Raw genomic sequence first — 25,891 nt, forward strand, 5'->3', positions numbered from 1 at the left:
ATAAATTTATTTGGGTTGAGTTGGGTTCAAATAAATTAAAATTTTATGGATTGGGTTGGTTCATGAGTTCTCTTAAAATTAGATCGAGTTAACACACAAATAAATATATATACAAACCGAATCAACCTAACCCAAAAAATTTATTATTGGGTTGGGTTAAAAAAAATGTATACGATATTTGGCTTTGAAACGGAATCATTTCCTCGTATCTGAGAAGAACTTCCGGATTAATAAAAAGAAAGTTTAATCAAAATGTATCAGAAATTTTTTTTTTTTATGATCAATCGGTATAAACATTAAACAAGTAAGTGCTTGGGCCAATAAAACCCTACCTAATGACGAGATAGTTGGAGAGGTAACAAAACCCTATACTTTTCGTTACAAAACCAATAAACGGGAAAAAGATGGATTATTTTGTGAAAGAGCGGAATTTGTGCTTAACCCAATTAAACTCGACTCACAAACACTCGTACGAGAAATTTTCTCGTCATTTCGAAGGGTCGTTCCAATGATTATAGGTATCAATAGTATTGGAAGATGTGTAATATAATGTTTGTTTATTAAGCCTAATGATGATAAGAATGTGAAAAGGGGTTTGTTTTGAAATGATGATTAGAAAGACAAGAAATGGTGGGTGGCTTACACAAAGTTAGCTAATGGGACATTATATGAATCAAAGTTTGGTATTTGTGTAATTAAATTATGAGTAATGAGTGATTAGCCATGCTCGGTATTTAAAACTAGTTGGACTGGTGACCTGGATCGCCTAAACAGAGTTCACAACTTTTCAGATTGGGTTAGGTTAAGTTGTCGGGTTGTTAATACATCACTAACGTCTACTACAAACGTTAAATATTATTATTCATAACAGATCTTAAAAAGTATGGTAAGGTTAGAAAAGTTTCAACCCATGAACCGAACATAATTTTTTTTAGTTTTCCAATGATTCAATTCAACTATAGTCGGGAAAAAAAATTTAACCCAACCCAACTCTTGTAATTTAGGCTAGGTGTCGCAGTTGCACTCTTGTAGCAACAGGATCGTAATTGTGCGAATTCAAAATTCGCAGACAATATCGACGTATGCTCGAGCCTCAGGTTACATTTGAGAGAAATGATTTAGACAACGTGAGCGAGCAAATACGTTTAATAAAGAAAGCAATGTTTTAAGCTAAAAGCAATTAAGCAACAACAATGGCTTTGATAACATATAACTCGAGCAGGAAAAATTGACAAAAAATTGACAACTAGTCACATCGCCCTAGAACACATTTTATGGCATTTTAGCTCTAATGGGTGTAGACATGATTTTGGTGATCAGTTATGCACCTTGTAATAACACAACAAGAATAGTAAAGGTGTATCTAACATGAAAGCAAGTAAAAAGGGGTTTGGAACAGACATACGGTCATGGACAACACGTCTTGGACAAACATGATCAGGATATCCGACACGTGACCATAAGTAACAAGCCTAAACAAACATGACCACGACACTAGACAGTCTAGATTCTTCGAATCATTTTTAAACCATTTTGAATATTGTTGGATTTTGAGGGCTATGATTTTGTAAAATTGAGATATTAAAAAAAATAAATAAAATAAATAAAATAACGAATTTGGGCTTTGGGTCTGGTTATAATCTTATTGGGCTTCATATCTAAAATCACGACCTGAAATTGATTCTATTGGGCCAGCCCAAATGGTTATGGGCTTCTTAGCTCATGATATTACAATAATACCCAAATAAAAATATTATAATAAATAAGTTTTTTTTAAAAATTATTATTATTATTATTATTTAATTATCCTATTTAGCATCTCTTTCCTGGAAAATGAAGTTTCTGTAGTTTTCATTGGATAAAAGTCCAACGGAACCAAACCGAACGACAAGTCGTAAAGTTTTAGTCTTCGGAAACGTCCCATCGTCTTGGTGGACGTTCCATTATACGCATTAAGCAATAATATATTAATAATAATAATAATAATAATAATAATAATAATAATATTAGTATCCCGTAGCCAATGTGGAAATCGGCATTTGGAAAATGATGGAAAGGCGCGATTAATTGACTTTTCATTTTTATTTATTTATTTTTATTTTTTTTAATTTTTTTGCACACCAATCGCAATTAATTGCGGTGTAAATTTCTGAACATTGTTTTTGACTTTTCGTCGTAATCTAGTACGTGCAGAACCACCAAATATTTAAGAAAATTATGGCTTATTTAATTATATATATATATATATATATATATATATATATATATATACATAGGTCGGGGATAGGGACGCCCGTTCCCAGCCTCGTTTATTTAACGGGGAGAATTTCTTTTCTACTCCTTTCCTCATTTACTGTGTTGAATCGGGAATTTACTACTCTATTTAGGACAGGTCCTCTCGAGGCTTTGATTTCGTGGATTGAGTAACTTATTTCTTGAAAAAAGTAAAATAACACGTGAGAAAGTTACTAAATGACGAAACGAAATCTTAGTTCACCTAACCGTGCTAAAGTTATTCTATTGCATCGAGAAAATTAATAAATCAATAATTATTTTATCCAACTATAAATTTTTATAATTATGAATAATTAATAAATAGAGAGTGTACGTGTATTTTAATCCATGGGAATTAAAAAAAAAAATTCACTTAGTTACAGTCTCCCATGCTTTGGGTTCTTCTAAGTCTACTAAAAATAAAAATTATTCTTAAATAATAATAATAATAATAAATTTGGGAGAAGACTTTACAAAGACCATTGACTTAATAATTAATAATTTAAATGTCGACTGGTGGATAGAATTCATTATTTCATTAAAGAAAAAGAAAATAGACTTCTCATAATTATTACGTAAAAGATAATTTTTTTCGGGTTGAGGTGAAATATTTAAATTTTTTGGAAGGATGTTCAAATTGGGTCAAGCTTGAACAGGTGGTTCGGGTTTATAAGTAGTGGCAATTGCCCCATAAAGACTCGCTTTCGCTACGGCTGGAATACATACTCCGTGCTTGATCTTCAGGTATTGTGATATCCTACTTTGACATGTCATAGGATATGTCGAGCCACATCTAAACGAGGCTTCTTTGTACTTTGTATGTACTGACTAATAACTCCAACTCCATTTTCAGAATCCTTTGGTTGGTTCGTTTAGATTTCCCGGTCTAACTCTTTGTGTAATAAATTATTATTCATATCCATCTGCCATAAAGTGCTTGTCGGACCTGATAGTGGTATTTGCCACTTGACTAAACATTTTATGATAATTTAGTCCATATTGTTCATAGAACCCTAGGCTACCGTCCGAGCCTTGTATCTCTCAATTGATCCATTCGAAAGATATTTTATTTCATAAACCCACTTGCAAGAGATGGGTCTGACGTCTTCTAGTCTTGACACTAGTTTTTAAGTTTGATTTTGCTTCAAGACTATAAATTCTTTCTCCACCGCTTTTTGTCATGCATGTTTTCGTCCTTGTATTGACGGTAAGAACTTTTTTCATAGAGATAAAAGAGTGTTAAAACTACTTTTAAAACTTTAAGAGTGTACTAAACATCTTAAAAATTCAAAGAGTATTAATAAAACTTTTTAAAGTTAAAACCTCCAAATTGTCCGGTACACCCATAGCGCTCGGTACTGTCCTTAAAAAACTTATTTCAAAGGAAGTCATCCGAGACACTCGTTTCGGCACGTTTGCCCGTACTGTGACACACGTATGTGGTAGCTCGCTTAGACCACGAGGCCCAGGGGTGATAGAGAGTTGTCACCATAGTACCCCTAGTACATTTTAAGCCATTTTTAATCCATCAACCATAGACATGATCTTGGCGAACGGTCATACTAAACATCTTAAAAATTCATTGAGTATTAATAAAACTTTTTAAAGTTCAAACCTCCAAACTGTCCGGCACACTCGTGGCGCCCAGTACTATCCTCGAAAAACCCATTTCAAAGGAAGTCGCCCAGGACACTCATCTCGGCACGCTCGCCCACGCTGTGGCACATGTATGTGGTAGCTCGCTTAGATTACAAGGCCCAGGAGTGGTAGAGAGCTGACACCATGGTATCCCTACAATACATTTTGAGCCATTTTTAATCCAGGCATAGACATGATTTCGACGAACCATCCTACTAAACATCTTCAAAATTCAAAGAGTATTAATAAAACATTTTAAAAGTTCAAACCTCCAAACTATCGGTTATCATAATTTTTTTTTCGAAGCTTTTAAAAATATTAATGAATATTATTTTTTAAAAAAATACAAACTTTTAAGGTATTTTACTAATTTCGCCTCCTATTGAGACAAGGGTTAAATTAATAAATAAAAGCTCAAAGCTGACATTAATTCAAAGTAGATGCAGAAAATTCTGTCATTTTCAGCTTTTCCATGAAAAATTATAAAATTTAATAAAAATATATATTTATTTATCAGCCAATAATATATTGAATTATTCATTATTTATTGCATTATCTTCAAAATAGAATTCCAATATTAAAAAAATAATTAAATTCCACAGACAAACTCTCCCACCAATATTCAATATTAAATATTAAATTAAATGTTGTCATAAGTAGGTAACACTTGGGCATTCATGAATTAAATAAATAATTTATTAAATCAAATTAAAAATAGCATTTAAAAATTTATAAAACTAAAATCCAACTCAACTCCACATGCAACTAGACTTAATTAATCCTGTTTAAGAATTAAAATTATAATAATATCAATTTCATGGTATCATTAATTCATAATTAGGAACAACCAAACATGTAGCAAGTTGACGTTGACCAATTAAAAACTGTTTTTTTAATTATTTATTTTTTATAAATAAATATTATATATTTAGGAAAAATGCGAATTTGTCAACTTGTTTAAAAATAAAAACAAATAATTTCATATATTATTTCATTTTATCTTAAATTTTTAATTTGAATATTTATAAGAAAAACATGTTATAATGGAATTTAGGTCTTGCACTCAATTAAGTCAACTAAATGGATAAGGTTGAGGCTTTTATAAATCTTATATTTTTTTTTAAAAAAATAAAATTTTATAAAAAATACGCTTATAATTGGATAAATAAATGTGAAAATAATTTAATAATTAAATATTTGGAACAATAATGGTGATTATAATTGGATAAATTAGGATAAAAATCCAAAATTAAATAATTTTCGTTGATATTTATTTTTGGAAGGATACGTGGCATGTTGAATGATATAAGCCACGTGCCGTGTAACAATTTTGCAGCCGTTGGATTTGCCGTTGATTTGAAGTCGTCGCATGGCTGCCGTTAGGGGAGAACGGGTCATTCGGGTGAAAATTTAATATTTCGTATTTATAAATTTAGTTAAATGAGATTTTTTATATTTTTATTTAAATTCATATATTTACTCGAACTTATTAAATAATTTTACAACATATTTGGGTCCGCTTTGTGTCGGTGTTAAAGATATTTATTATAGTTTACATATATATTATATTTGATGTTTTATTATAAGGCAAATATATAATAAAACATATTTTCATAGGTATCTTTCCTTTATTGTTATTTCCATTTATTACTATTTTCATAAGTAATTTATTTGATTATAAATAAGATAACTTTCACACCATTTAGGTGTGGTGGATTAATCAAACATTCAAAGTCCGCTATCCCGATCATGATTTTCCTACCCCTAGAAGGAAAAGCCCTCCCTTTTTGGCCGATTGTGGGCGAGGAGGGATTCGAACCCTCAACACCATGGTTTGTAGCCACGTACTCTAATCCTCTGAACTACATGCCCCACCCATTATGTAGATTTTTTTGTTTTCGGAGTTAAAATATTGACTTGGAGAAGTCTTTGCGTGGACTTGGGAGGAAGTAGAGGGGTTCTTTTGAATTATGGTACACTACCACACAACATGCCCTATCATTTTCATTTAATCATATCACCATCCCACTAATAAAGTACTTTCAAAACCTTTATTTATTTATTTTTTATACTTTTTATTTCACCCCATTTAACTTATTTTTCCTATTACAAATATACCATTACTTAATTAATTGACTTTCAATAATCAATTTTCTAATTAAAAGCGAAAAATTGTTCTATTTTGACCTATATTTTTGAAAAGGACGTGTTTAAAGTTCAATAATTACGAGAAAAAAATCAAACATCAAATCTTAATCAAGATTTAATTTGAATTTTGTTCAATTCAAATATTAATTACTCATTCAGTAATTACGAGGACTCTTACTCATATACTTATAATTATCTCCCAAAATATATTTACTAGAAACTATTTTTAACTCAAAAATTTTAAACTAAGGTCAATACCTTTTAACTTTAAATAAAATATAAAAAATGTATATACTGTTAATATACGAACAAAAACGACTTATCTACCTCCATTATCGTCCTTTTTCATTCTCCCTCTCTCGTCTACTACATCTATGACCTAATTTTCCATTACTAATTTTGTAGCGATAAAAACCTTGTTAATTCTTTTTGCGGTGTAATTAATAAAATATCGTCTAATTTTTTTAAAAAAGTTTCATTAGTATTATTAAACTATAAAAAATCTAAAAAATACCACTCAGGTTAACACTTTCTTCCCTTGGACTTTTAAAATTATTTAAACAATATCTTTAAAATTAAAAAAAAAAAAAAAAGTCATTAATACATTTTATATATTTACGGTTAGTATTATATTTAAATAATATTTATTAAATTTTATGAGAAACATTAACACCTTCTACCTCTATAAAAATTAAGTTTAATTTTTTTTTACGACAATATGAGAACAAAAACCATATATCGATATTTTATAGATTATCTTAAAAACTTTTTTTAATGTTACTTTTGAAATTTCTGGAATGTTTTTGTGTGACTGCCCACAATCCCACATTGGTTATGGAAACGAAACGTTTCTGTAGTAGACACGTTTTAAAAACTTTGAGGGAAGCTTGAAAGGAAAAATCAAAAGAGGACAATATCTGTTAGGAGTGTGCTTGAGCCGTTACAAATGGTATCAGAGCCAGACAGGTGGCGATATGCTAGCGAGGAGGCTGTTTTTCGAAGGGGGTGAATTTGGCAGAGTTTCCTCAAAGTATAAACTCGTGTAATTTTAAAACCCTTCTTCAGATATATTTTTGAACTTTTTTAAAAGATTAGAATATTCTCGATATTCTTTAAGAATATTTTTTAAACTTTTAAGAATATTATTTAAAAGGATATGGAAGGTAATTTTATTAATTATATTTTTATACTCAAAAGTCCTTAATTTTATACGTGGAATTCTAATTTTCTAAAAGTAGGTGGACTAATTTCTAGAAAATAATTAATTTAGAAAAAAAAAATAAATAAAGGGAAATTGGGCCTACATGGGCCAGAGATAAGGCCCAAAAGAAGCCCATAAAATGGAAGCGAGTAAAGACAATAAAGAAGGAAACAAAATAAGATAGGCCGGAGGGAAGAATTAATCAAAACCACCATAATATATATTATTAAAAAATAAATAAAATTCAAAATTAGATGAACAAATTAAGAACCGAAAAAAAGCACGACACGGTCCACGACTCGGTCGGATTTGGGTCGGCTTGAGCGAGTCAAACCAAAAAATGGAGCGCGTGGCCCCCACTTCCAAACATTCAGTATTTATACCCACGTTATGTAGCAGAATTTACAGAGAAGAACAGATACTTCAAAAAAGAAACACACAGAGAATCGCCATAACCATTTCGTTTCAGAAACGACGGCGGCGGCGACGACGACGACGACAACGACAAAGAGAAACGGCTCTCTTGGTCTTCTCGTCTTTTGATTCTCTGATTTTCTTTTTCTTATTTGATTCATCTCCATTGTTGTGATAGCTTTGGCACCAATCATTGTCGAAGACAGATAGATAGCCAGCCCATACATCCTTTGCTTCTCCGCCTTCGATTTTTGGCCGATTCTTTCAATCTCTTCCTCTTAATTTCGTTGATTCTTACGGATCTCTCTATGCAATCTGTATATTTAGAGGGATAGAGACGGAGATTGAAGCGGACTTCCGACTGAATCTACTCATTTTCTTGTTTAACTGAACCGCCGCCGCCGGTTGCTCATTTGTGGTTGTATCTACTCTCTGTTTCTTCAACCGGCGTTTTGCAGGGGATACTCGAACTTTCTAGAAATGTCTTGGATGATGGGCGAAGGTGGAGACCATTACTGCTCCAAAAAATCCGATGATATCTGTGGCGAAATTTGTGATCAGGTACTTACTAATTTTGCACTTTCATTCTGTTTTCTTCGTTCATGGATTTTCTTTTATGATTTGTGTTCTAGTTTGTTATTTCTGATCATGTATGAATCTAGCCTTTTAAGAAATCGTTTTTTAGGACTGTTTGGGCGCTTGATTGACTTCTTTGATATTAGGGCTTTGTTCTTCGTTTATTTGATGGTTTTTGGGGAAATTGTCGTTATCAAATGCGAGGCCGATAGGTCTGCAATTTTTGTTGGTGTTATTTAGTCTGGAACTCTGATTGCCGGAATTTCGAATGCCTCATCTAACAGCGCATTCCTTCGCCGTATTTAACAGAGATTTCTGGAGAGTAACATCTGTTCTAGCGGAAGTGAATTTGATGATATATAATTTTCAAAAATATCTCGCCCTTAGAAGAGATTTTTCACCATTTGGGAATGTTTTCCAACTTCAAACCTTGCGAACTTCTTGTTTTCAGAAATTTTTTCTTACTGCATAGAGATTGCGACATAATTTTGCATGCACTTTGAGAATCTATGAGTAGTTTATATGTATCAAAATCATAATATTCATTTTTGGTTTAGTTGCTTGGTTTCTGAAAGGAATGGAGCTTTTGAAGTTGTCCTGTTCATGATTCAAGTTTTGTTTAAGATGTTGACCAGGCTTCTTTTCTGTACCCAGGAATCCACTCGCGTATTGGGCATGTCTAGACTTCGCTGCATTTTTCGTGGATGGGATGTAAAAACCTTCTTTATTCTATTTGCGCTGGTACCGGCGTGCATCTTGATCATCTACCTGCATGGACAGAAGATCTCATACTTCCTCCGGCCACTATGGGAATCTCCACCAAAAGAATTCAATATGATTACTCACTACCATGATGAAAATGTAACTATGGAGAAACTCTGCAATCTCCATGGTTGGAAAGTCCGTGAATTCCCACGACGTGTTTACGATGCTGTGTTGTTCAGTAACGAGATCGAGATGCTCACCTTGCGATGGAAAGAACTCTACCCCTACATTACACAGTTTGTTCTTCTTGAGGCAAATTCAACATTTACTGGGAAGCCAAAGCCATTGTACTTTGCTCGCAATAGAGATCAGTTCAAATTTGTCGAGCCAAGGTTGACTTACGGCACTGTCGGAGGGAGATTTAAGAAAGGAGAAAATCCTTTCGTCGAGGAGGCATTTCAACGAGTAGCACTCGATCAGCTTCTCAAAATTGCTGGAATCACTGATGATGATTTGTTGATAATGTCTGATGTTGATGAAATTCCAAGCAGGCACACCATTAATCTCTTAAGATGGTGTGATGACATACCCGATGTTCTTCATCTACAGCTTAGAAACTATCTATACTCTTTTGAGTTTCATGTTGATGACAATAGCTGGAGGGCTTCAGTTCATAGATACAAACCTGGGAAGACAAGGTATGTTCATTATCGACAATCGGACGACCTGTTGGCAGATTCAGGATGGCACTGCAGCTTCTGCTTTCGTCATATCAGCGACTTCGTCTTTAAGATGAAAGCATACAGCCATAACGACAGAGTTAGATTCTCGAGTTATCTGAATCCCGAACGAATTCAGAAGATTATATGCGAGGGTGCTGATCTATTCGACATGCTTCCTGAGGAATACACTTTCAAGGAAATTATAGGAAAAATGGGAGCTGTTCCTCATTCCTACTCGGCAGTTCATTTGCCATCCTATCTCCTGGAAAGTTCAGAAAATTACAAATTCCTTTTGCCTGGGAATTGCGTACGAAAGAGTGGCTAATCTTTCTCCAACTTTGATATCTACCTGTGAAGGTTACTTTTACTTTAGCTTATCTGATACCTCATGGACCCTCCATCCCGGCGTGGCCGATGTCGATGACGATTGCCTCCAGATAAGCTAATGTTGATTCTTTTGGAGGTTGCAAATGGTTGGAAAGTTGAACTAATTCCATGGGTGGAAAGTATGTGTAGATATCTATTTTCTTTGAGTTGGTTTGATTCATGGAGTTTGATATTCGTTGGGTGGTTGAAGTTGCTGCCACAGGAGCAGCAAATTAGACAACCCCGGCGCATTGGCATTGTATTTGAGGCTGTTGGCTTTGTTCCCATTACTGGGAAGTTTTGTATACACGACCATTACTTGTATCATGTATTCATATCTATAATTGACCCGATTTCTTAGTCTCTCTCTGATCGTTACTCGTCGTTGTGAATTCTTTGGTTTCCCCATCTTTTAGGTTGAGGAGTGCTGACTTAGTATTCTTTAATAAAGAGTCTATATGTAAACATTCGAATGTAATTTATTAGGTAGACTGGTGAGTAGGTAGCTGTCTATCACAATCGCCTTTTTCTTGACAGCTAGTTTGATGATTGTGCGACATCCACTCTCAGCATCGAGTGAGTCAAGCCAACTTAGGATCGCGTCGCCTATGGTCGGGCATATATGCTCAAACCTCTAGCCTTTAGAAAACAGGGTCAGATGGATTTTGAACGCAATGTTGAGAGAGATTGTTATATAACATACAAGCAAAAAGGCAACACAACGGCTTAAATAGCATATAGCTTTAACATACTGACTTAAATAGTATATAACTTTCTAAGTAGAATTTGACAACTAGTTGCATTTCTCTATAATACATTTGAGGCGATTCAGGTCTAATAGGCATAGACGTGATTTTGCTGAAGAGATACAAAATTCACTTAAAAAAAGCAAGAAAGGAAATCATTCCCCTAACATTCTGGGGCATTTCATGTTATATACATCATTGAAAGCATTAAAGGAAAACGATAAAGTGATACAAGGTAAGGGTTTCGGCATGTAACGGGTATGCAACCATAAACAACATGCCTTGAACAAGCATGACCGTAACACTAGCCATCAAAACTGTCTTGTTCTTCGAGTTACTTCTCCCATTAAAAAACGCCTTTTAACTTTACACGAGCTTTTTAAGTGATATCTCTTTCGTATTCCACCTAAAATCAAAATCCTCAATGGCCCTTCTCCCAAGAGAAGGAATTGGATTCGAATATCATCCATAAGGAATATAATTGTTCTATATATGCACTTCGACACATTTCAATCACTCATTCACAAACAAGAAACCAACATATTTGGTGTTCTCTGGCAGATCGAAAGATGTCTTTTAGAAGTTCTCAGCTCAAGTCTTTCCATGTTCATCATGGTGTTCATTCCTCAGATAACTATGGAGGTTACGTTTCCGACTCTATGCTCGTGACTCGAAGACACCGTAAAAGCCATAGATCTCACGTAACGTTCAGCGAGGACATCAACGAGATATCCGATGTGAATGAAGCTTCTAGACGCTGCCGTACCGAGAACATCGACGATGTGGCTGAGGAGTTCATTAGGCTGAAGCACAACCAGATGTGTATGGACTCTAACTGAAAGAAACTGTGGCTTCTGATTCTGTATGATTATCTAGCTTAGTTACTGAATTATATAACCCAATAATGTTTTGATGCTCCTGAGCTGCTTACACTTGTATGTGAACATTTCAAAGTTCCAAAGAAATAAAACAGACTGTTCCAAGTAGTATTTACCAATTTCTTTACGGTTTCTTCTATATATAGACGTATTAATTTCTGTGGATTTGATTCGTTTTTCTTTCATGATTTCGTTATAATTCTAATGAAGTTTCAAATATGTCGGACTATCTGTGAGATCACACATCGATTGGGGAGGAGATCCCACATCGGTTCGAGATTATAAGGATGTGAAAATCTCTTCCTATCGTTTTAAAACTTTGAGGGGAAGCCCGAAAGAAAAAACCCAAAGGGCTAGCGGTGGACTTGGATTGTTAGAAATAGTATCAGAGCCAGACTTCGGGCGTGTGACAACAAGAAGGCTGAGCCCCGAAGGGGATGGACACGAGGTGAGCTCGAGAGCAAAACCCAAAGAAAATATCTGCTAGCGGTGAGTTTGGACGGTTACAAATAGTATCAGAGCCAAATGTTGGGCGATGTGACTACGAGGAGGTAGAGCCCTGAAGGGGGGTGGACACGAGACGGTGTGTCAGCAAGGACGTTGGGACCCGAAGGGGGTGGATTGGAGGCTCTCACATCGATAGGAGAAGGAAACAAGTGCCAATGAGGTCGCTCAGCCTCCAAGAGGGGTGGACTGTGAGATCCCACATCGGTTGGAGAGAAAAACAAAGCATTCTTTATAAGGGTGTAAAAATCTCTCCCAATTGCTCCAAGCTAGGGACTACTTCTCTCAATAATCCTCAACAATCCTCTCCTCGAATAAAATACACCATAGAGCCTCTCCTGAGACCTCCCCTCTAAAGCTCTCGAATAATCTCCCCTTAATCGATGCTCGACTCCTTTTCTAAAGCTCATAAACAAAATACACCCTTTGTTCGACACTTGAGTCACCTATAACTACACCTTCAAACCTCACAACTCCTTTGTTCGACTTAGGATTTTATTGACCGAACTAAGTTAAGGGTATGACTCTAATACCATCTTAGACATCACAACTCTCCACAATGGTATGATATTGTCCACTTTAAGTATAAACTCGTACAAATGGAGATAGTACTCCTTTACTTACCCATGATCTTACTCTTAATCGACCATGGCCGGACTACTTCTCTCAATAATTCTAATTCGTCTCCGGGTGTTTTCAGTTTAGCTAGAAGCTCAATGAAACAGTGAATCATTCATACCCTTCAGCTCAAACAGCAAGAAAAAGAACAGAACACAAAAATTTCCTTAAAAAAGTTGCGTTCTATTGAATGGAGCGACAGAGAGGGCAAGTAACATGCTGATTATCAAACCATTTAGAAAGACAAGATTTATGAAAAAAATGCTTACAAGACAACTCACTAACTTCCTCATCAGCTTCAAATCCACAAAGACAAACAGAGCACTCTGCCACAGAACACCTCGAAACAGAGCAATTTTCAGTCTCTGTTCCGCCATTGAAGCTTTGGCGTAAGGATTTGAAATGGGTAATGGAGATTCTTCTTCCTCTTCCACTCTCCTGTTCATATTCATCCACAGAACTCGAGGGGTTGGCGCTCATCATTTGTAGCACAGATCTCACCAAGTTCTTCAAGAAAGCCATCGACATGACTGTGTTCATCACTAGAACTGGTAACAGCAACACTCCTTCGGCTGAAGGGGGGAAATTTGAGAGACCCATCTTCAAAAACCCTCAAAAATGGAGTCTAATCCGTTCAGGGTTTGGTTCTGAGTTGCGGAAGAAGCGAAAACGGAGAGAAATGAAGAATAGGTTTGGGCTCAATCCAAATGGTTGGGCTAGGGAAGAATTGTACCATTTGTATATTAACTGAGGTTATCTTAACCACCAATCTTTAACCATGGTTCATTACATAACCATTTCATTTTTAAAATAATTAAAAATATAAATTTATTAATAATTTGCTTTAAAAATTATCTTTTTAACTTTAAAAGTTTGATTGAAATCCATAATTTTTTTTAAAATAATAAAAACTACTAATTAGATTAAAAAAAAAAAAACTTTTTTTTAACCATTTCTCGAACAAAAAAAACATGTTTCAAAATAAAAACATGTTTCAAAACAAAAGTAATAATTAAAATTGTATCTGAAAGATCCTTAAACTTATCAATTTTAGGGTAAAAATTGTTTTTTTTTAATTAAAAAAAAAAAGAATAAACACCAGTGCGACTTTCATCATTGACTTTGCAAACCGGTAATGCTTATTAGTTTTTATGAACCCACTAAACCGTCATGAATCACTACGACACCAATGATGATATGAGTTTTGTCACTCCACACGCTGTTGTATAAACAAGCGTTAGAGGAAGGTTGTTTTCTCGTGGTGGCTTCCCATGATCAGAATACCTTGTGCCGAATTTCCAAACCACTCGACGCCCTTCTCAATGGGGTCTACAAAGGAGGACCGCGCCCCACAAATCCTAGAAGTTAGAAGCATGTGACATGTTATCGTAACAATCTCGGGATTATTTATTTATTTATATATTTTTCTAAAAAGAGAATTTATCTTTATTCTATATATTCTATATAATACTGTCTTCGGAATAGTCAGTCATCCAGGGCATAGAAAAAAGAGAAACAGCTGGGAGAGAGTTGCGGAGTACTGATGCATATGAGATTACAGGCAACCTCGGAAAGGATGTTGTTGAGTGGCAACAGCCTTTCTTTGTTCCAAATGCATCTTTCCAAGTACTGTCATGTTTGCCTCCATTTTCCAGCCTTAAAGTGCTTCACAATCAGCTGTCTCGAATTCAATACGAGTATGTAATTGGGTCCTAATTGTTAGAATTGCACAACAACACACATTCGATCTAGATGAACACAAAGAACAAGAGAGAAAAAATCCACGTAGGAATTTGGGCCATAATTGTTAGGATCGCACAATAACTCACACTTATATCGATGAACATAAACAATAGGAGAGAGAAAATCCGTAGGAATTTAGGTCCTAACTGTTCGGATCCCACGATAACACACACACTTGTGAATACAGAGAATAGGAGAAAGAAAATCCGGAATTTAGGTCTTGTTAGGATTGCATAATAACACACATTCTATCCAATACAAATAACATGGGAGAGAAAATTCAAGTAGGAATTTGGGTTCTAATTGTTAGGATTGGATAATAATGAACACAAAGGATAGAGAAATTCCACATAGAAATTTGGATCCTAATTGTTAGGATTGTCCAATAACACACTATAAACACAATAACATGAGAGAGAAAATTCAAGTAGGAATTCGGGTCATAATTGTTAAAGATCACACAATAACACACACTCAATTGAGATGAACACGATTCAGAAATCCTAATCATACACGCACCAGAAAAAGAAAAAATAAAAAAGGCAAAGGCGGCTCACCTGACCCCATCCCATCCAACGACTTTAGCGTCAAAATCTCGTATATTCTGATTCTTTCGGTACGCAAAAGAACAAGGAAGAAAAACAACATGGAGTTTCTCATTCAAGATCACATCGAGAGCCATAAGAACAAGTCTATCTTCGGGTTCTCTCTCGAGCGCGAAAGAGAGATTAGGCAATTTCTGATGTTCCATTAACGGAAAAAAGTTGGACATCAGGTTGTCACATCCTTTCCTTTTTCTATGAGTATCAGAGAACAGAAAATCTAGGCAGGGATTTGGGTCCTAATTGTTAGGATCGCACAATAACTGACCCTCCAACACAGAGAACGGGAGAGAGAAAATCAAAGTAGAAATATTGGCTAAAGGACGACTTAGGTAGAGAATACCGATAATACATACATTTTGATATATATATATATATAGTTCAATTTACTGTATATAACTATCTATTATAAAAACTATCTAGCAGCTTTGTACTATAAATAATCGTTTATGACAAATTTTCATATATAGCTTTGATATGTAAAAGGAATAAACTATAAATCAACCGCATACTCCATAACAATTGCATAAGCTATAAATAAGCAGGTTCTATACCCGAACGCTAATATTTGAACGATGATTCTCCAATGACTTGAAATAAGCTTTCTCAGCATTTGCTAGCCGACTCAGAAACATTGTCCATTCCTTCTTGCATCGTTCTCTTACCTGATAATCAATACAAAGCTCACATCATTTTGGAGCTATGAAAGAAGGAAGAGATAAAGAAAGAGTACCCCTTGCCATGGCGCTTTCCCAACTTCAGTTTCTCCCTGCAGCCAAAGACATGATCAACACATGACTTGGGTTGGTGTTTCAACTGTTGTAGGAAAGGAACACAATGATTCGAGTTTACCTGGCTCCCGAGCGACGGAAGGCCTTGATGAACTATCCATTGAGCGTCTACTACTCCGATCTTCTCGTGTGCGGGCTGGTTTACACGGTTTTGTGTTAGAAAAAGTCTGTGGATGTATCAGCCCAAGCCCACCACTAACAGACATTATCCGTTTCGACCCATTACATATCACCGTCAGCCTCACAGTTTTAAAACATGTCTATTAGGGGGAGAGGTTTTCACACCCGGGAACGATACGTTCCTTATAAGGGTGTGGATACTTTTCCCTAACAGACGCGTTTTAAAACTGTGAGGCTGACGATGATATGTAATGGGTCGAAATGGATAATGTCTGTTAGCGGTGAGCTTGGGCTGTTACAGTAGATATATTACTTAGTAGCATCTAAGGGAAACGGTAAGTGAGACCTCGACACACTTTCGCACAGCAAAATCAAGGCCCCAACCATGGATTAAATCGTTCTACAAATCAATGTAACAAGAATTAGAAAGAACTTATGCAATGAATAGAATTCAATAAGAATAGAGTCAATTCTTACTTGAATCATATACCAGACGCAACGCCAAGCCGCTCGTGAGAATACCGGAGCCATGATCTCAACAAAACTGTGCAAGGAGACATGGACAGATATTAAATGTGAGATCTCACGTTGGTTGGAGAGAAGAACGAAGTATTCTTTATAAGGACGTGGAAACCTCTCCTTAGCAAACGCGTTTTAACAACCTTGAGGGCAAGCTCGAAAGGAAAAACCCAAGGAGGACAATATCTGCTAGTGGTGGGCTTGGGTTGTTAGAAATAGTAAACAAAACGTTATTTTAGAAGGGTGTGGAAACCTTTCCCTAGTAGGTGCGTTTTAAAACCTTGAAGGGAAACCTGAAATGAAAAATCCAAAGAGGACAATATCTGCTAGCGGTGTGCTTGGGCTGTTACAAATAGTAAACGAAATATCTTTTATAAGGGTGTGGAAACCTCTCCCTAGCATACGCGTTTTAAAAACGTTGAGAGAAACCCCAATGAGGACAATATATGCTACGGTGGGTTTGGGTTGTTACAAATGATAAACGAAAAATTCTTTATAAGGGTGTGGAAACGTCTCCGTAGCATACGCATTTTAAAAACCTAGAAGGGAAGCCCGAAAGGGAAAGCCCAAGAGAACAATATCTGCTAGTGGTGGGCTTGGATTGTTACAAATGGTAGACCAAACATTTTTTATAAAGGTGTGAAAACTTCTCCCTAATAGACGCATTTTAAAACCATGAGGGGAAGCATGAAAAGGAAAGCCCAAAGAGGACAATATCTACTCCCGGTGGACTTGGGCTGTTACAAATGGTAAACAAAACATTCTTTATAAACCACGAGGTGAAACCCAAAGAGGACAATATCAGCTAGCGGTAGGCTTGGGCTACAACAAATGGTAAACGAAACCTTCTTTATAAGGGTGTGGAAAATGCATTTTAAAACATGAGGGGAAGTCCAAAGATAACAATATCTGCTAGTGGTGGGCTTGAGATGTTACATTAAAACTCTATCACCAGAACAAAAACAACTTCTTTTCGAGTAATCTTACGCAGCACAGGGAGGCATGTTCGGCCCGGTGCACCATCCCGCCTTTTCCACCGTATGTCTGCAGGGAATTCACCGAAACATATGATAAAAAACACAGATTTTTAAGGAACAGAACATAGTTATTCCAGAAGTTTTACTTATGAACTTCAAGACCATCCTGTTTCTTTGTCATTTGCCATGCTAACCCTTTGACAGGCTCCAAACCAGGCTGTGATATCTCCAATTCATGCTTCCTCACCAACTTTATATATCTGAATTGAAAGAGCCTTATAAACATTCAAATGAAACCAATATGTCATTTAAACTAATCTCTGAATAACTCACTCTTCTGCATCAAAATTCTCAACTCCCAGATCTTCATCCCACACAAAGATGTAGTCGTAAGGCGCCACGATGTCCGGGTGCAAAAACCGCTTAGCATACCACCTTCAAAGGAAGTTCTTAAGTTTTCATTTATAATATGAACAAATCTTCTCTACAAGTCTATAATAGAACAAGATTTACCATTTACTTTGCTTTCGAGCACTCACATGGATCGCTCGTTTCGACCATTCGAAGTCGTCCCATTCGGTTGTTCGACCATCGTAATGAAACAGAAGAATTGTGAAGTTCTCTGAAAACTGTGAGGAATTACATTTAGTCTGGTAAGAGCCTTGTAATGGCCCAGGCCCACTGCTAACAGATATTGTCCTCCTTAGGCTTTCCCTTACGGGCTTCCCCTCAAGGCTTTAGAACGCATCTGCTGGGAAAGGTTTCCACAACCTTACAAAGGATGTTTCGTTCTCCTCCCCAACCAATGTGGGATTCTCACAATCCACCCCCCTTCGGGCCCATCGTCCTCGCTGACACTCGTTCCTTTCTCCAATCGATATGGGACCCCACCAAATCTACCCTCCTCCGGGGAACAGCCTTCTCGCTGGCACACAGTCCAGTGTTTGGCTCTGATACCATTTGCAATGGCCCAAGTCCACCGCTAGCAGATATTGTCCTCTTTGGGATTTCCCTTACGGGCTTCCCCTCAAGGCTTTAAAACACGTCTGCTAGGGAAAGGTTTCCAAAGGGTGTTTCGTTCTCCTCTCCAACCAACGTAGGATTCTCACCGGCATGAAGAGAAGGGAGAGAAGGGTGATAGTAAATATAGTGTTAGAGGAAGAAAAGGGACCTTTTTTACTGCTTTGTCAATGTTGTCTCTCTGGTTATAACCAACAGTGAAAGTTACAAGGTAATTTGGTTTCCTAGGTAAGTCCTGCAAGAACTTAGCTGATTGAGTACAACCTTAACTACTGATATCTTAGGATGTCCTATAATGTCGTGTTTCTAAAAGACATTCTCAAAACACACCTCTTTGGGGTCTCCCCATAATCTGTGTAGATAGAAGTCGGACTCGGCCGCAACGATCCCTGGGGCAAGTCGTTCTGCTCCTCTAGGATTTGATGGAACCCAAATCTGCATCATATCATACCAGTTTTTCAAATTATAGAAGATCAAATACAAGCAATAGGCATGTAGTAATGCAAAAATCAAACGTCGGATTCATTTGGTTCGTTTGCTATATTGGTACATGAGTCTAAGATGGTTGATTGCTGTTGATTCATGTATGAGAATTAGTATTGCTATGCCTATATAAAGGTTTGTCTAGTATTGTTATGTGTGAGATCTCACATTGGTTGGAGAAGGGAACAAAGCATTCCTTATTCCTTATAAGGGTGTGGAAACCTCTCCCTAGTAAACGCGTTTTAAAACTGTGAGACTGATGGCGGTACGTAACGCGCTAAAGATGCAATATCTGCTAGCGGTGGGCTTGGCCTGTTACAAATGACCAAAGCCCACTGCTACTAGATATTGTCCCCTCTGGCCCGTCATGTATTACCGTCAGCCTTACAGTTGTAAAATGTGTCTATTAGGGAGAGGTTTCCACACCCTTGTAAGGAATATTTCGTTCCTCTCTCTAACCAATGTGAGATCTCACAATCCACCCCTCTTGGGGGCCCGCGAAGACCACCACGCAGTGTCTGGCTCTAATACCATTTATAACAGCTCAAGCCCACCGCGAGTAGATATTGTCCACTTTGGCTCGTTATGTATCACCATCAGCCTTACGATTTTAAAATATGTCTATTAGAGAGAAGTTTCCACACCCTTGTAAGGAATATTTCGTTCCCATCTATAACCAATGTGAGATCTCACAATCCACCTCTCTTGGGGGCCAGTGAAGACCACCACGCAGTGTCTGGCTTTAATACCATTTTTAACAACTCAAGCCCACCGTGAGTAGATATTGTCCACTTTGGCCCGTTATATATCACCGTCAGCCTTATGGTTTTAAAATGTGTCTCTCAGGGAGAAGTTTCCACATGAATATTTCGTTCCCCTCTCCAACCAAGGTGAGATCTCACAATCCACCCCCTCTTGGGGGCCAGTAGGACCACCACGCAGTGTCTGGCTCTAATACCATTTATAACAGCTCAAACCCACCGCGAGTAGATATTGTCCTATTTGGCCCGTTACGTATCGCTGTGAGCCTCACAGTTTTAAAACACGTCTATTAGGGAGAGGTTTCCACACTCTTATAAGTAATGTTTCATTCTCCTCTCCAACCGATGTGAGATCTAAAAATCCACCCTCTTGGGGGACCCAACATCTTTATTGGCACACTGCTCAGTGTCTAGCTCTGAAACCATTTATAACAGCCTAAGCCCACCGCCAGTACATATTGTCCGCTTTGACCCATTATGTATTGCCGTTAGTCTTACGGTTTTAAAACGCGTCTACTAGGGAGAGGTTTCCACACCCTTATAAGAAATGTTTCGTCCCCTCTCCAATCGACTTGGGATCTCACAAATCAAACCAATAATAAGCCTACTTTTCACGACATTTATGGGTCTAACCCCAAACATATAATTAAGAAACCACAATATTTAGAACGCCATCAATAGCTATAAACTAGTGATTCATGAAAACTTGCAAGTACATACCTCTGAGGAACCATTCAACTCTCCACTACCACTCCTATCAAATGCAACATTTTCAGGTGTTTGTGAAGATCCACCTGATTTCATATCAGTATTATACATTTGATCAACCTTTAGGACAAGGTCAGGGGGCACACCAAGCTGCCAATATCATAAAAACAAAACCAATGTAAATGAACACTAAGAATCTAATATGAACACTAAGAACATTCATCAATATCAACCTTTGTTAATGATAGCAATGGGAAAGATATTCCTATCAAGAACCCCAAAAACACTCCCACAAACGTTGTCAAAATCACCCTCATGCTGTCATTTGGTCTTTTAATCACAGAACTGCAACAAAAGAAATACTATTTACAACACAAAGGATTAAAACTCGTTTTTCCCATTTGAAATACTCAACCTGCGATGAAGAATTCCCATGAGATCAAGAACTCGCATACCAACAGCTGAAGCTGCTATGTCAAACAATTTCATAAGTACTCAATGAAACGAAGCCCTTTTCCTCCATTTGACGATTCCATGAGGTCCCTTTGAGTAAAGCAAGCAACCCATTAATTGACGAACAGAGAAATGATATGGCGGCACATTTCTCAATCAATTTGAGAAAAGAAGAGCTAAGAAGACAGCGAAATAAGGAAAGAAATTGACATTGCGTTCTATATAAGATACCCATTTCATTTTTTTGTCTTAAAATGGGAGCAAAAGGACAACCAAATTCAGAAGGCGTTTCTTTGAATGTGATACTCATCTGTTCTTAGGTGAGCCCCCGAGCTATTCCACGAACGAAGTCGGGCATGCGCACAATGAGGCTGATTCGTCGTGTGGGCAAGTGCCTATGATTCATTAATACAAGAGAAAGAAGGAACCCCAAGTGGTCAATCATTCAAAAGGGGTCAAAGGGTCGCATTCATTGCACTAGAAGAGGACACCCCTAACTTGAATATTACACCAAATGAAATTTGATCTCAATCTCAGTTTTTAATACCATACATAGAGGCATAGACTAAGTCACTAAGGGACATTTTGTGGAAGAACTTAGTAGAGGAAAGAAAGTCGACTAATCCGTGACAATCCCACAATAAAGGGTGAAACGTCAAGCCTTTTTTCGGAGACATGTTGTCCATGACCGCATGCCTTAACCCGAACCCATCTTGTATGTGTACTGTGTCATGGTTATGCTTGTTCAAGGTGTATTGTATACGACCGCATATTGAATGTTCCGGTCATGCTTTTTAAAGACATATTCCAAATCCCTTTTACATGCTTTTATCTTAGATAAACTTTTACTATTTTACGTTGTGTCAATACAGGGGGTGTACGACCAGTAACCAAAATGGTATCAGAACCAGACACTGAATGATGTTATAACAAGGACATTGAACCCCGAAGGGAGTAGACACTGAGGAGTGTGCCAGCAAGGACACTGGGCCTGAAAAGAAGTGGATTGTGAGATCACACATTGATTAAAGAGAGGAACGAATGCAAGCAAGGACGCTAGATCCCCAAGAAGGTAGATTGTGAGATTGGGCTGTTACATATTAGTCTTAAGTATCTCACGTGCGATGGGTAAGCCCAGCTACAAAGTTCCATATCAGTTCCCGAGTCAGGTATTCGACCACTAGGTTCGTGTGAGACGAGTATAGCCACAACAAAAGGGTGCAAGACTATAGCCTTATGCTCTAAGATAACTTAAAAGGTGCACGAGCCATTCACCCTAAAAGGGTTTCAAATTGAAAAATTGAAGTCATTTAACCTTACTTGTTGCCATTGGAAATGATGCAACACAGCACATAGTTTTACAAAATAACCAACCACAAAATACAAAAATACAAAATAATTGGGTTCATCGAGACACCGACCTATCTTGACCTCTAAGCTCTCGAGCTCGTGCACAACCTTACCTCAACCGCTCCATCCAGCCTTTATATGAAAAGGTTAAAATAGCATGATAGGTAACTTGTTTGTACATTACCATTAGTTTGTTCGTTTGTTTCGTGTCTTATTTGTACTTAGAAATCTTGTTCGTAAGTAGGTACTAAGCTATCTCCTAAGTTAATTTTATTTCACCTAAGCTCGACTTAGTGATGCAGAAGCCATTAACTCTATTTGGGTCGTCAATTTTCAGGGTTCGGCTACTTTGAGCTCACTTTCCCATAAGTTCGTTCTTGGAGTTCTAGGACATCTTGACTAACTATCTACTGGTCCCTTTTATCATCAACTTATACATTATAGGCACTCGTCATAGTATTATGTATAATGAGTTTGTATGAGACTTGACCATGAAATATTTATCTCTTTGTAAATCCGTTAATTGAGAAGATTAATATTAATTATGACCTTAGTAATGCTTACATTGAGTATAATAATAAATACTCGTGATGAGTCCCTCTTAACTAATGTACGCCTTTCTGTTTCTGTTTTGTTTAGTGACATTTTGTTGTTTGCTCTCTCACGTTAATATTTCATCATTAAGAAAAGAAAGATCGACCCCTGTACCCAATCTAGTTTTGGGGCTTAAGTCGAGTCTCTTTGGATCTCACATCAGAAAAAGCTCTATCAACGTCCAGTGGAGTAACTCGATGTTGAATTGAGTATCTAACATTCTCGAACTTAGGCCTCAAGCCCATCAAAAACTTAGAGAGCCCCTTTAAATTCTATACTCTATCAGGTTATTCTGTGTTAGTTAAAATTCTTCCCGACAAGAGCCTTTAGAATTCAAACGATCGGTGCCCCTATCTTTGAAAGGAGCTAAAGAGCCTACCAATGAAGTGTTAAAAGAGATAGATGACGATTTGAGGGGAGACATGGTGGTATTTTGCTCGAGGATATGATTGTTTGTGTGACTAAAGTTCCACGTTGGCTAATTAAGAGAAAAATCATAGATACATAATTAAAAAAAAAAAAAAAAAAAAAAACATTATTTTCATTAAATTTATGAAAAAATTTGTTCAGACCGTTCATACCATTAAATCATCGAGACATAAAATCAAATTGAAAATTAACTGAAACCAAATTCTGAAATGCAAGGGTAAACTCGAACTTAGATAAGATAAGATTGTTCGTGTCCAGCCCTTCAAATGGGATCGTGGATTGCAGAAAGCAACAACTACAGTATCATAGTAACGAGATAGGATTAAATTAGGCTCTATGGCAAGCCATCTCCAAAGGGATAGGTGGATCTGAATAAGCACCTGTTTTAATCTGATTGAAGATCCATTTGTTAGCGGCCTGAGTATAATGAACACCGTCCCAATTCACATACACTTCCGGCTTTTCGCAAGCTTTTCCAATCAAAACATCCTTCCCATTCATCTGTTTCTTTCCCGCACATCCAAACTTCACATTGAAGTTGTACTTTCCACCATGCCCACAACACGTTCTCAATGGAAACTCGAACCCTACATTTCAAGTTAAACTCGTAAAATTCGTGCTAAACCTAAAAATTCAAATGAATGAATTACCATGTTTCTTATGTTGGCTAACGAGGTCGTATTTGAGGGAGTAGATATCAACATAGGTGAGGGCGGCATCAGGCAAGGCGGCGCGAAGCTTAACCACAGCATCCTTGAGGCCGCGGTTGAAAGATTGAGCCAAGTCATTGAAAGGAATGGCACAGCCATATTGGTCATAGTCGGAGGCAGAAACCGGCATTCGGTCCAATACATATGGAAGGCACCCCACCGGGCCTGTGTTATGGATCCAGAAGAACCTTCCCCCTTGACTGTGCACCCACTACATTACAGTAAAATTGTTTACAAAAATACATCTAATGAGTAGTTATCCGTCTACAATTTGGCAACTATTACCAATTCTACGGTGTTAATCTATTAAGTCTACTAATAATGTCAACTACTACCAATTCTCGGGTGGTTGATACGTAAGTTAGTAACTTATTCTATTAAATCTACTAACAATTCTACTCAGATTATTCCATAAGTTAGTAACTTATTCTACTAAATCAAGTTTATTAACGGCTAACCTTGACAATAGTGGAGAATTGGTCGAGCACTTGAGGGATGTAATCTCGAACTTGTTCAACCGTCATATTGGCGAAGTAACCACTTGTCAAATCGTTCTGACCAATATCAAACGTGTACAGTGCCCGACCGAAGCTCGTTTCCTTCGGCAACAATGGCTTAAAAAAACCACCCACTGACAAGGAAGTTCAGACATAAAATATGGTTATTTTGATATCAAAATTTGCCCAAATTTTGGGAGACCCATTTGGAGAAACACGAACTCACATCGATTACGAACGGTCTGAGATCTACGACGAAAGTCATAGAATTCATTGTACTGAACATCGAGCGAAATGGGGCTAAATCCACTCTGCTGAAGAGTCCTGTTCTGTGGCCTAACAGTTGAGCCAGCGGTCGCAAAATTGGCTCCATGACTGAAATTGGCTCCCAATGCATTGAGATAAGCGCTAAGATAAGGTAATCCAAGGCTTTGGGCTGGAATCAAATGAACCAGAAAAACCCATTAAAGTTGAAGAAATTTCAAGGCGAGATCTCAGAGAACTTTTACCTATGAAATCAATGACGAGGCGGCCGTCGCAGTAGCGGCCGGCGGGACCATGGAAATAGGACATGCCATTGGGCGGCGGGGCCTGTCCGAAGACGGCGGAGAGGCCGCCGGTGTCAGAGTTGGAGTCGCCGAAGTTGAAAACGGCCGGGAAATTGCAGGGCTTCCGGGCTAGGACAGAGCATGGAACCAGTAGAAGTGCGAAGACAGCAATCATTAAGGAATGGCACTCCATGAGAGAGAGAAAGAGAGAGAGAGAGAGAGAGAGAGAGTTCAAAATGTGAGTGAACGATGGTGCGCATATGCAGACAAGGGAGTCGGTGAAGTGGGTCTATTTAGATTTAGGATCCGAGGAAGATAAGATCCATGGGTCGGTCCAAGCTCATCGTTAATAGATACTATCCGCCTCGGTCCGTATCGTTGTCAGTCTCATGAGTATCCTCTCTAACTAAAGTGAGATCTCCCAATCCACTGTCCCTTCCGAGTCTAGCGTTCTCACTGACATGGTGCTCAGTATCTGGCTCTGATATCATTTGTAATAGCCCAAGCCTACAGCTAGTAGACATTGGCTACTTCAGCTCATTACGTATTACTGTCATCATGATGCTTTAAAACGTGTTTGTTAGGGAGAGGTTTTGACACCCTTATGAAAAAATAATTGGTTCTCTTTTACAATCGACTTGGATCTCACAATCCACCCCTTCAGAGCCCAGCGTCATAGTTGACACTCGTTCCCCTCTTCGACTATGTGGAACCCCACAATGGGCTTCCATGGGTAACTTTCTTTCGATAAAATTGAATTGGGTCGTCGAGTTGTTTTTTTTTTGTAAATATTTAA

General features: G+C 37.3%; 4 protein-coding genes across 6 annotated transcripts; 1 reads left to right on the plus strand and 3 right to left on the minus strand.

Annotated features, from left to right (window-relative positions):
- Window positions 1-7,665: 7,665 nt before the first annotated feature.
- On the plus strand, window positions 7,666-10,418 carry LOC111801366 (uncharacterized). The gene is made up of 2 exons (XM_023685342.2): window positions 7,666-8,236; window positions 8,906-10,418. The coding sequence occupies exons 1-2, from the start codon at window positions 8,156-8,158 to the stop codon at window positions 10,001-10,003; spliced, it is 1,179 nt and encodes a 392-aa protein (XP_023541110.2). The 5' UTR covers window positions 7,666-8,155; the 3' UTR covers window positions 10,004-10,418.
- Window positions 10,419-12,934: 2,516 nt separating this feature from the next.
- Window positions 12,935-13,512, minus strand: LOC111801715 (putative E3 ubiquitin-protein ligase XERICO). The gene has a single exon (XM_023685828.2). The coding sequence runs from the start codon at window positions 13,388-13,390 to the stop codon at window positions 12,974-12,976; it is 417 nt and encodes a 138-aa protein (XP_023541596.1). The 5' UTR covers window positions 13,391-13,512; the 3' UTR covers window positions 12,935-12,973.
- Window positions 13,513-15,445: 1,933 nt separating this feature from the next.
- LOC111801710 (uncharacterized) lies at window positions 15,446-21,373 on the minus strand. Of its 3 annotated transcripts, XM_087126835.1 has the most exons (15): window positions 21,199-21,372; window positions 20,930-21,057; window positions 20,748-20,859; window positions 20,527-20,664; window positions 18,893-18,997; window positions 18,714-18,797; window positions 18,056-18,171; window positions 17,876-17,977; window positions 17,689-17,802; window positions 17,553-17,609; window positions 16,524-16,590; window positions 16,393-16,446; window positions 15,988-16,062; window positions 15,869-15,904; window positions 15,446-15,800 (listed from the first exon to the last, which is right to left on the minus strand). In XM_087126835.1, exons 2-15 carry the CDS (start codon window positions 21,001-21,003, stop codon window positions 15,684-15,686), a joined length of 1,251 nt encoding a protein of 416 aa, XP_086982961.1. In that variant the 5' UTR covers window positions 21,004-21,057; window positions 21,199-21,372; the 3' UTR covers window positions 15,446-15,683. The 3 variants fall into 3 exon arrangements, with proteins under 3 accessions (XP_086982961.1, XP_086982962.1, XP_023541589.2); XM_087126836.1 differs by having other exon boundaries at window positions 20,970-21,373; XM_023685821.2 differs by having other exon boundaries at window positions 20,930-21,372.
- Window positions 21,374-23,550: 2,177 nt separating this feature from the next.
- On the minus strand, window positions 23,551-25,345 carry LOC111801713 (GDSL-like Lipase/Acylhydrolase superfamily protein). The gene is made up of 5 exons (XM_023685825.2): window positions 25,057-25,345; window positions 24,774-24,983; window positions 24,509-24,681; window positions 23,991-24,261; window positions 23,551-23,927 (listed from the first exon to the last, which is right to left on the minus strand). Exons 1-5 carry the CDS (start codon window positions 25,286-25,288, stop codon window positions 23,668-23,670), a joined length of 1,146 nt encoding a protein of 381 aa, XP_023541593.2. The 5' UTR covers window positions 25,289-25,345; the 3' UTR covers window positions 23,551-23,667.
- Between the last annotated feature and the right edge of the window lie 546 nt (window positions 25,346-25,891).

The sequence above is a fragment of the Cucurbita pepo genome, chromosome 9 (assembly GCF_057944985.1).
Source record: "Cucurbita pepo subsp. pepo isolate OVF chromosome 9, ASM5794498v1, whole genome shotgun sequence".
Classification (NCBI taxonomy): domain Eukaryota; kingdom Viridiplantae; phylum Streptophyta; class Magnoliopsida; order Cucurbitales; family Cucurbitaceae; genus Cucurbita; species Cucurbita pepo.

What these genes read in the sequence shown, in the direction of transcription:
- LOC111801366 (XM_023685342.2), top strand. Translation starts at nt 8,156, where the DNA reads ATGTCTTGGATGATGGGCGAAGGTGGAGACCATTACTGCTCCAAAAAA. An exon ending in GTGGCGAAATTTGTGATCAG is followed by an intron (nt 8,237 to 8,905) that starts GTACTTACTAAT and finishes TTCTGTACCCAG; the next exon opens with GAATCCACTCGCGTATTGGG.
- LOC111801715 (XM_023685828.2), bottom strand. Translation starts at nt 13,390, where the DNA reads ATGGGTCTCTCAAATTTCCCCCCTTCAGCCGAAGGAGTGTTGCTGTTA.
- LOC111801710 (XM_087126835.1), bottom strand. Translation starts at nt 21,003, where the DNA reads ATGAAATTGTTTGACATAGCAGCTTCAGCTGTTGGTATGCGAGTTCTT. An exon ending in AGTTGAATGGTTCCTCAGAG is followed by an intron (nt 18,998 to 20,526) that starts GTATGTACTTGC and finishes GATATGATGCAG; the next exon opens with ATTTGGGTTCCATCAAATCC. An exon ending in CTGTGCGAAAGTGTGTCGAG is followed by an intron (nt 16,063 to 16,392) that starts GTCTCACTTACC and finishes CGTGTAAACCAG; the next exon opens with CCCGCACACGAGAAGATCGG.
- LOC111801713 (XM_023685825.2), bottom strand. Translation starts at nt 25,288, where the DNA reads ATGGAGTGCCATTCCTTAATGATTGCTGTCTTCGCACTTCTACTGGTT. An exon ending in TCAGACCGTTCGTAATCGAT is followed by an intron (nt 24,682 to 24,773) that starts GTGAGTTCGTGT and finishes CTTCCTTGTCAG; the next exon opens with TGGGTGGTTTTTTTAAGCCA. An exon ending in AATTCTCCACTATTGTCAAG is followed by an intron (nt 24,262 to 24,508) that starts GTTAGCCGTTAA and finishes ACTGTAATGTAG; the next exon opens with TGGGTGCACAGTCAAGGGGG.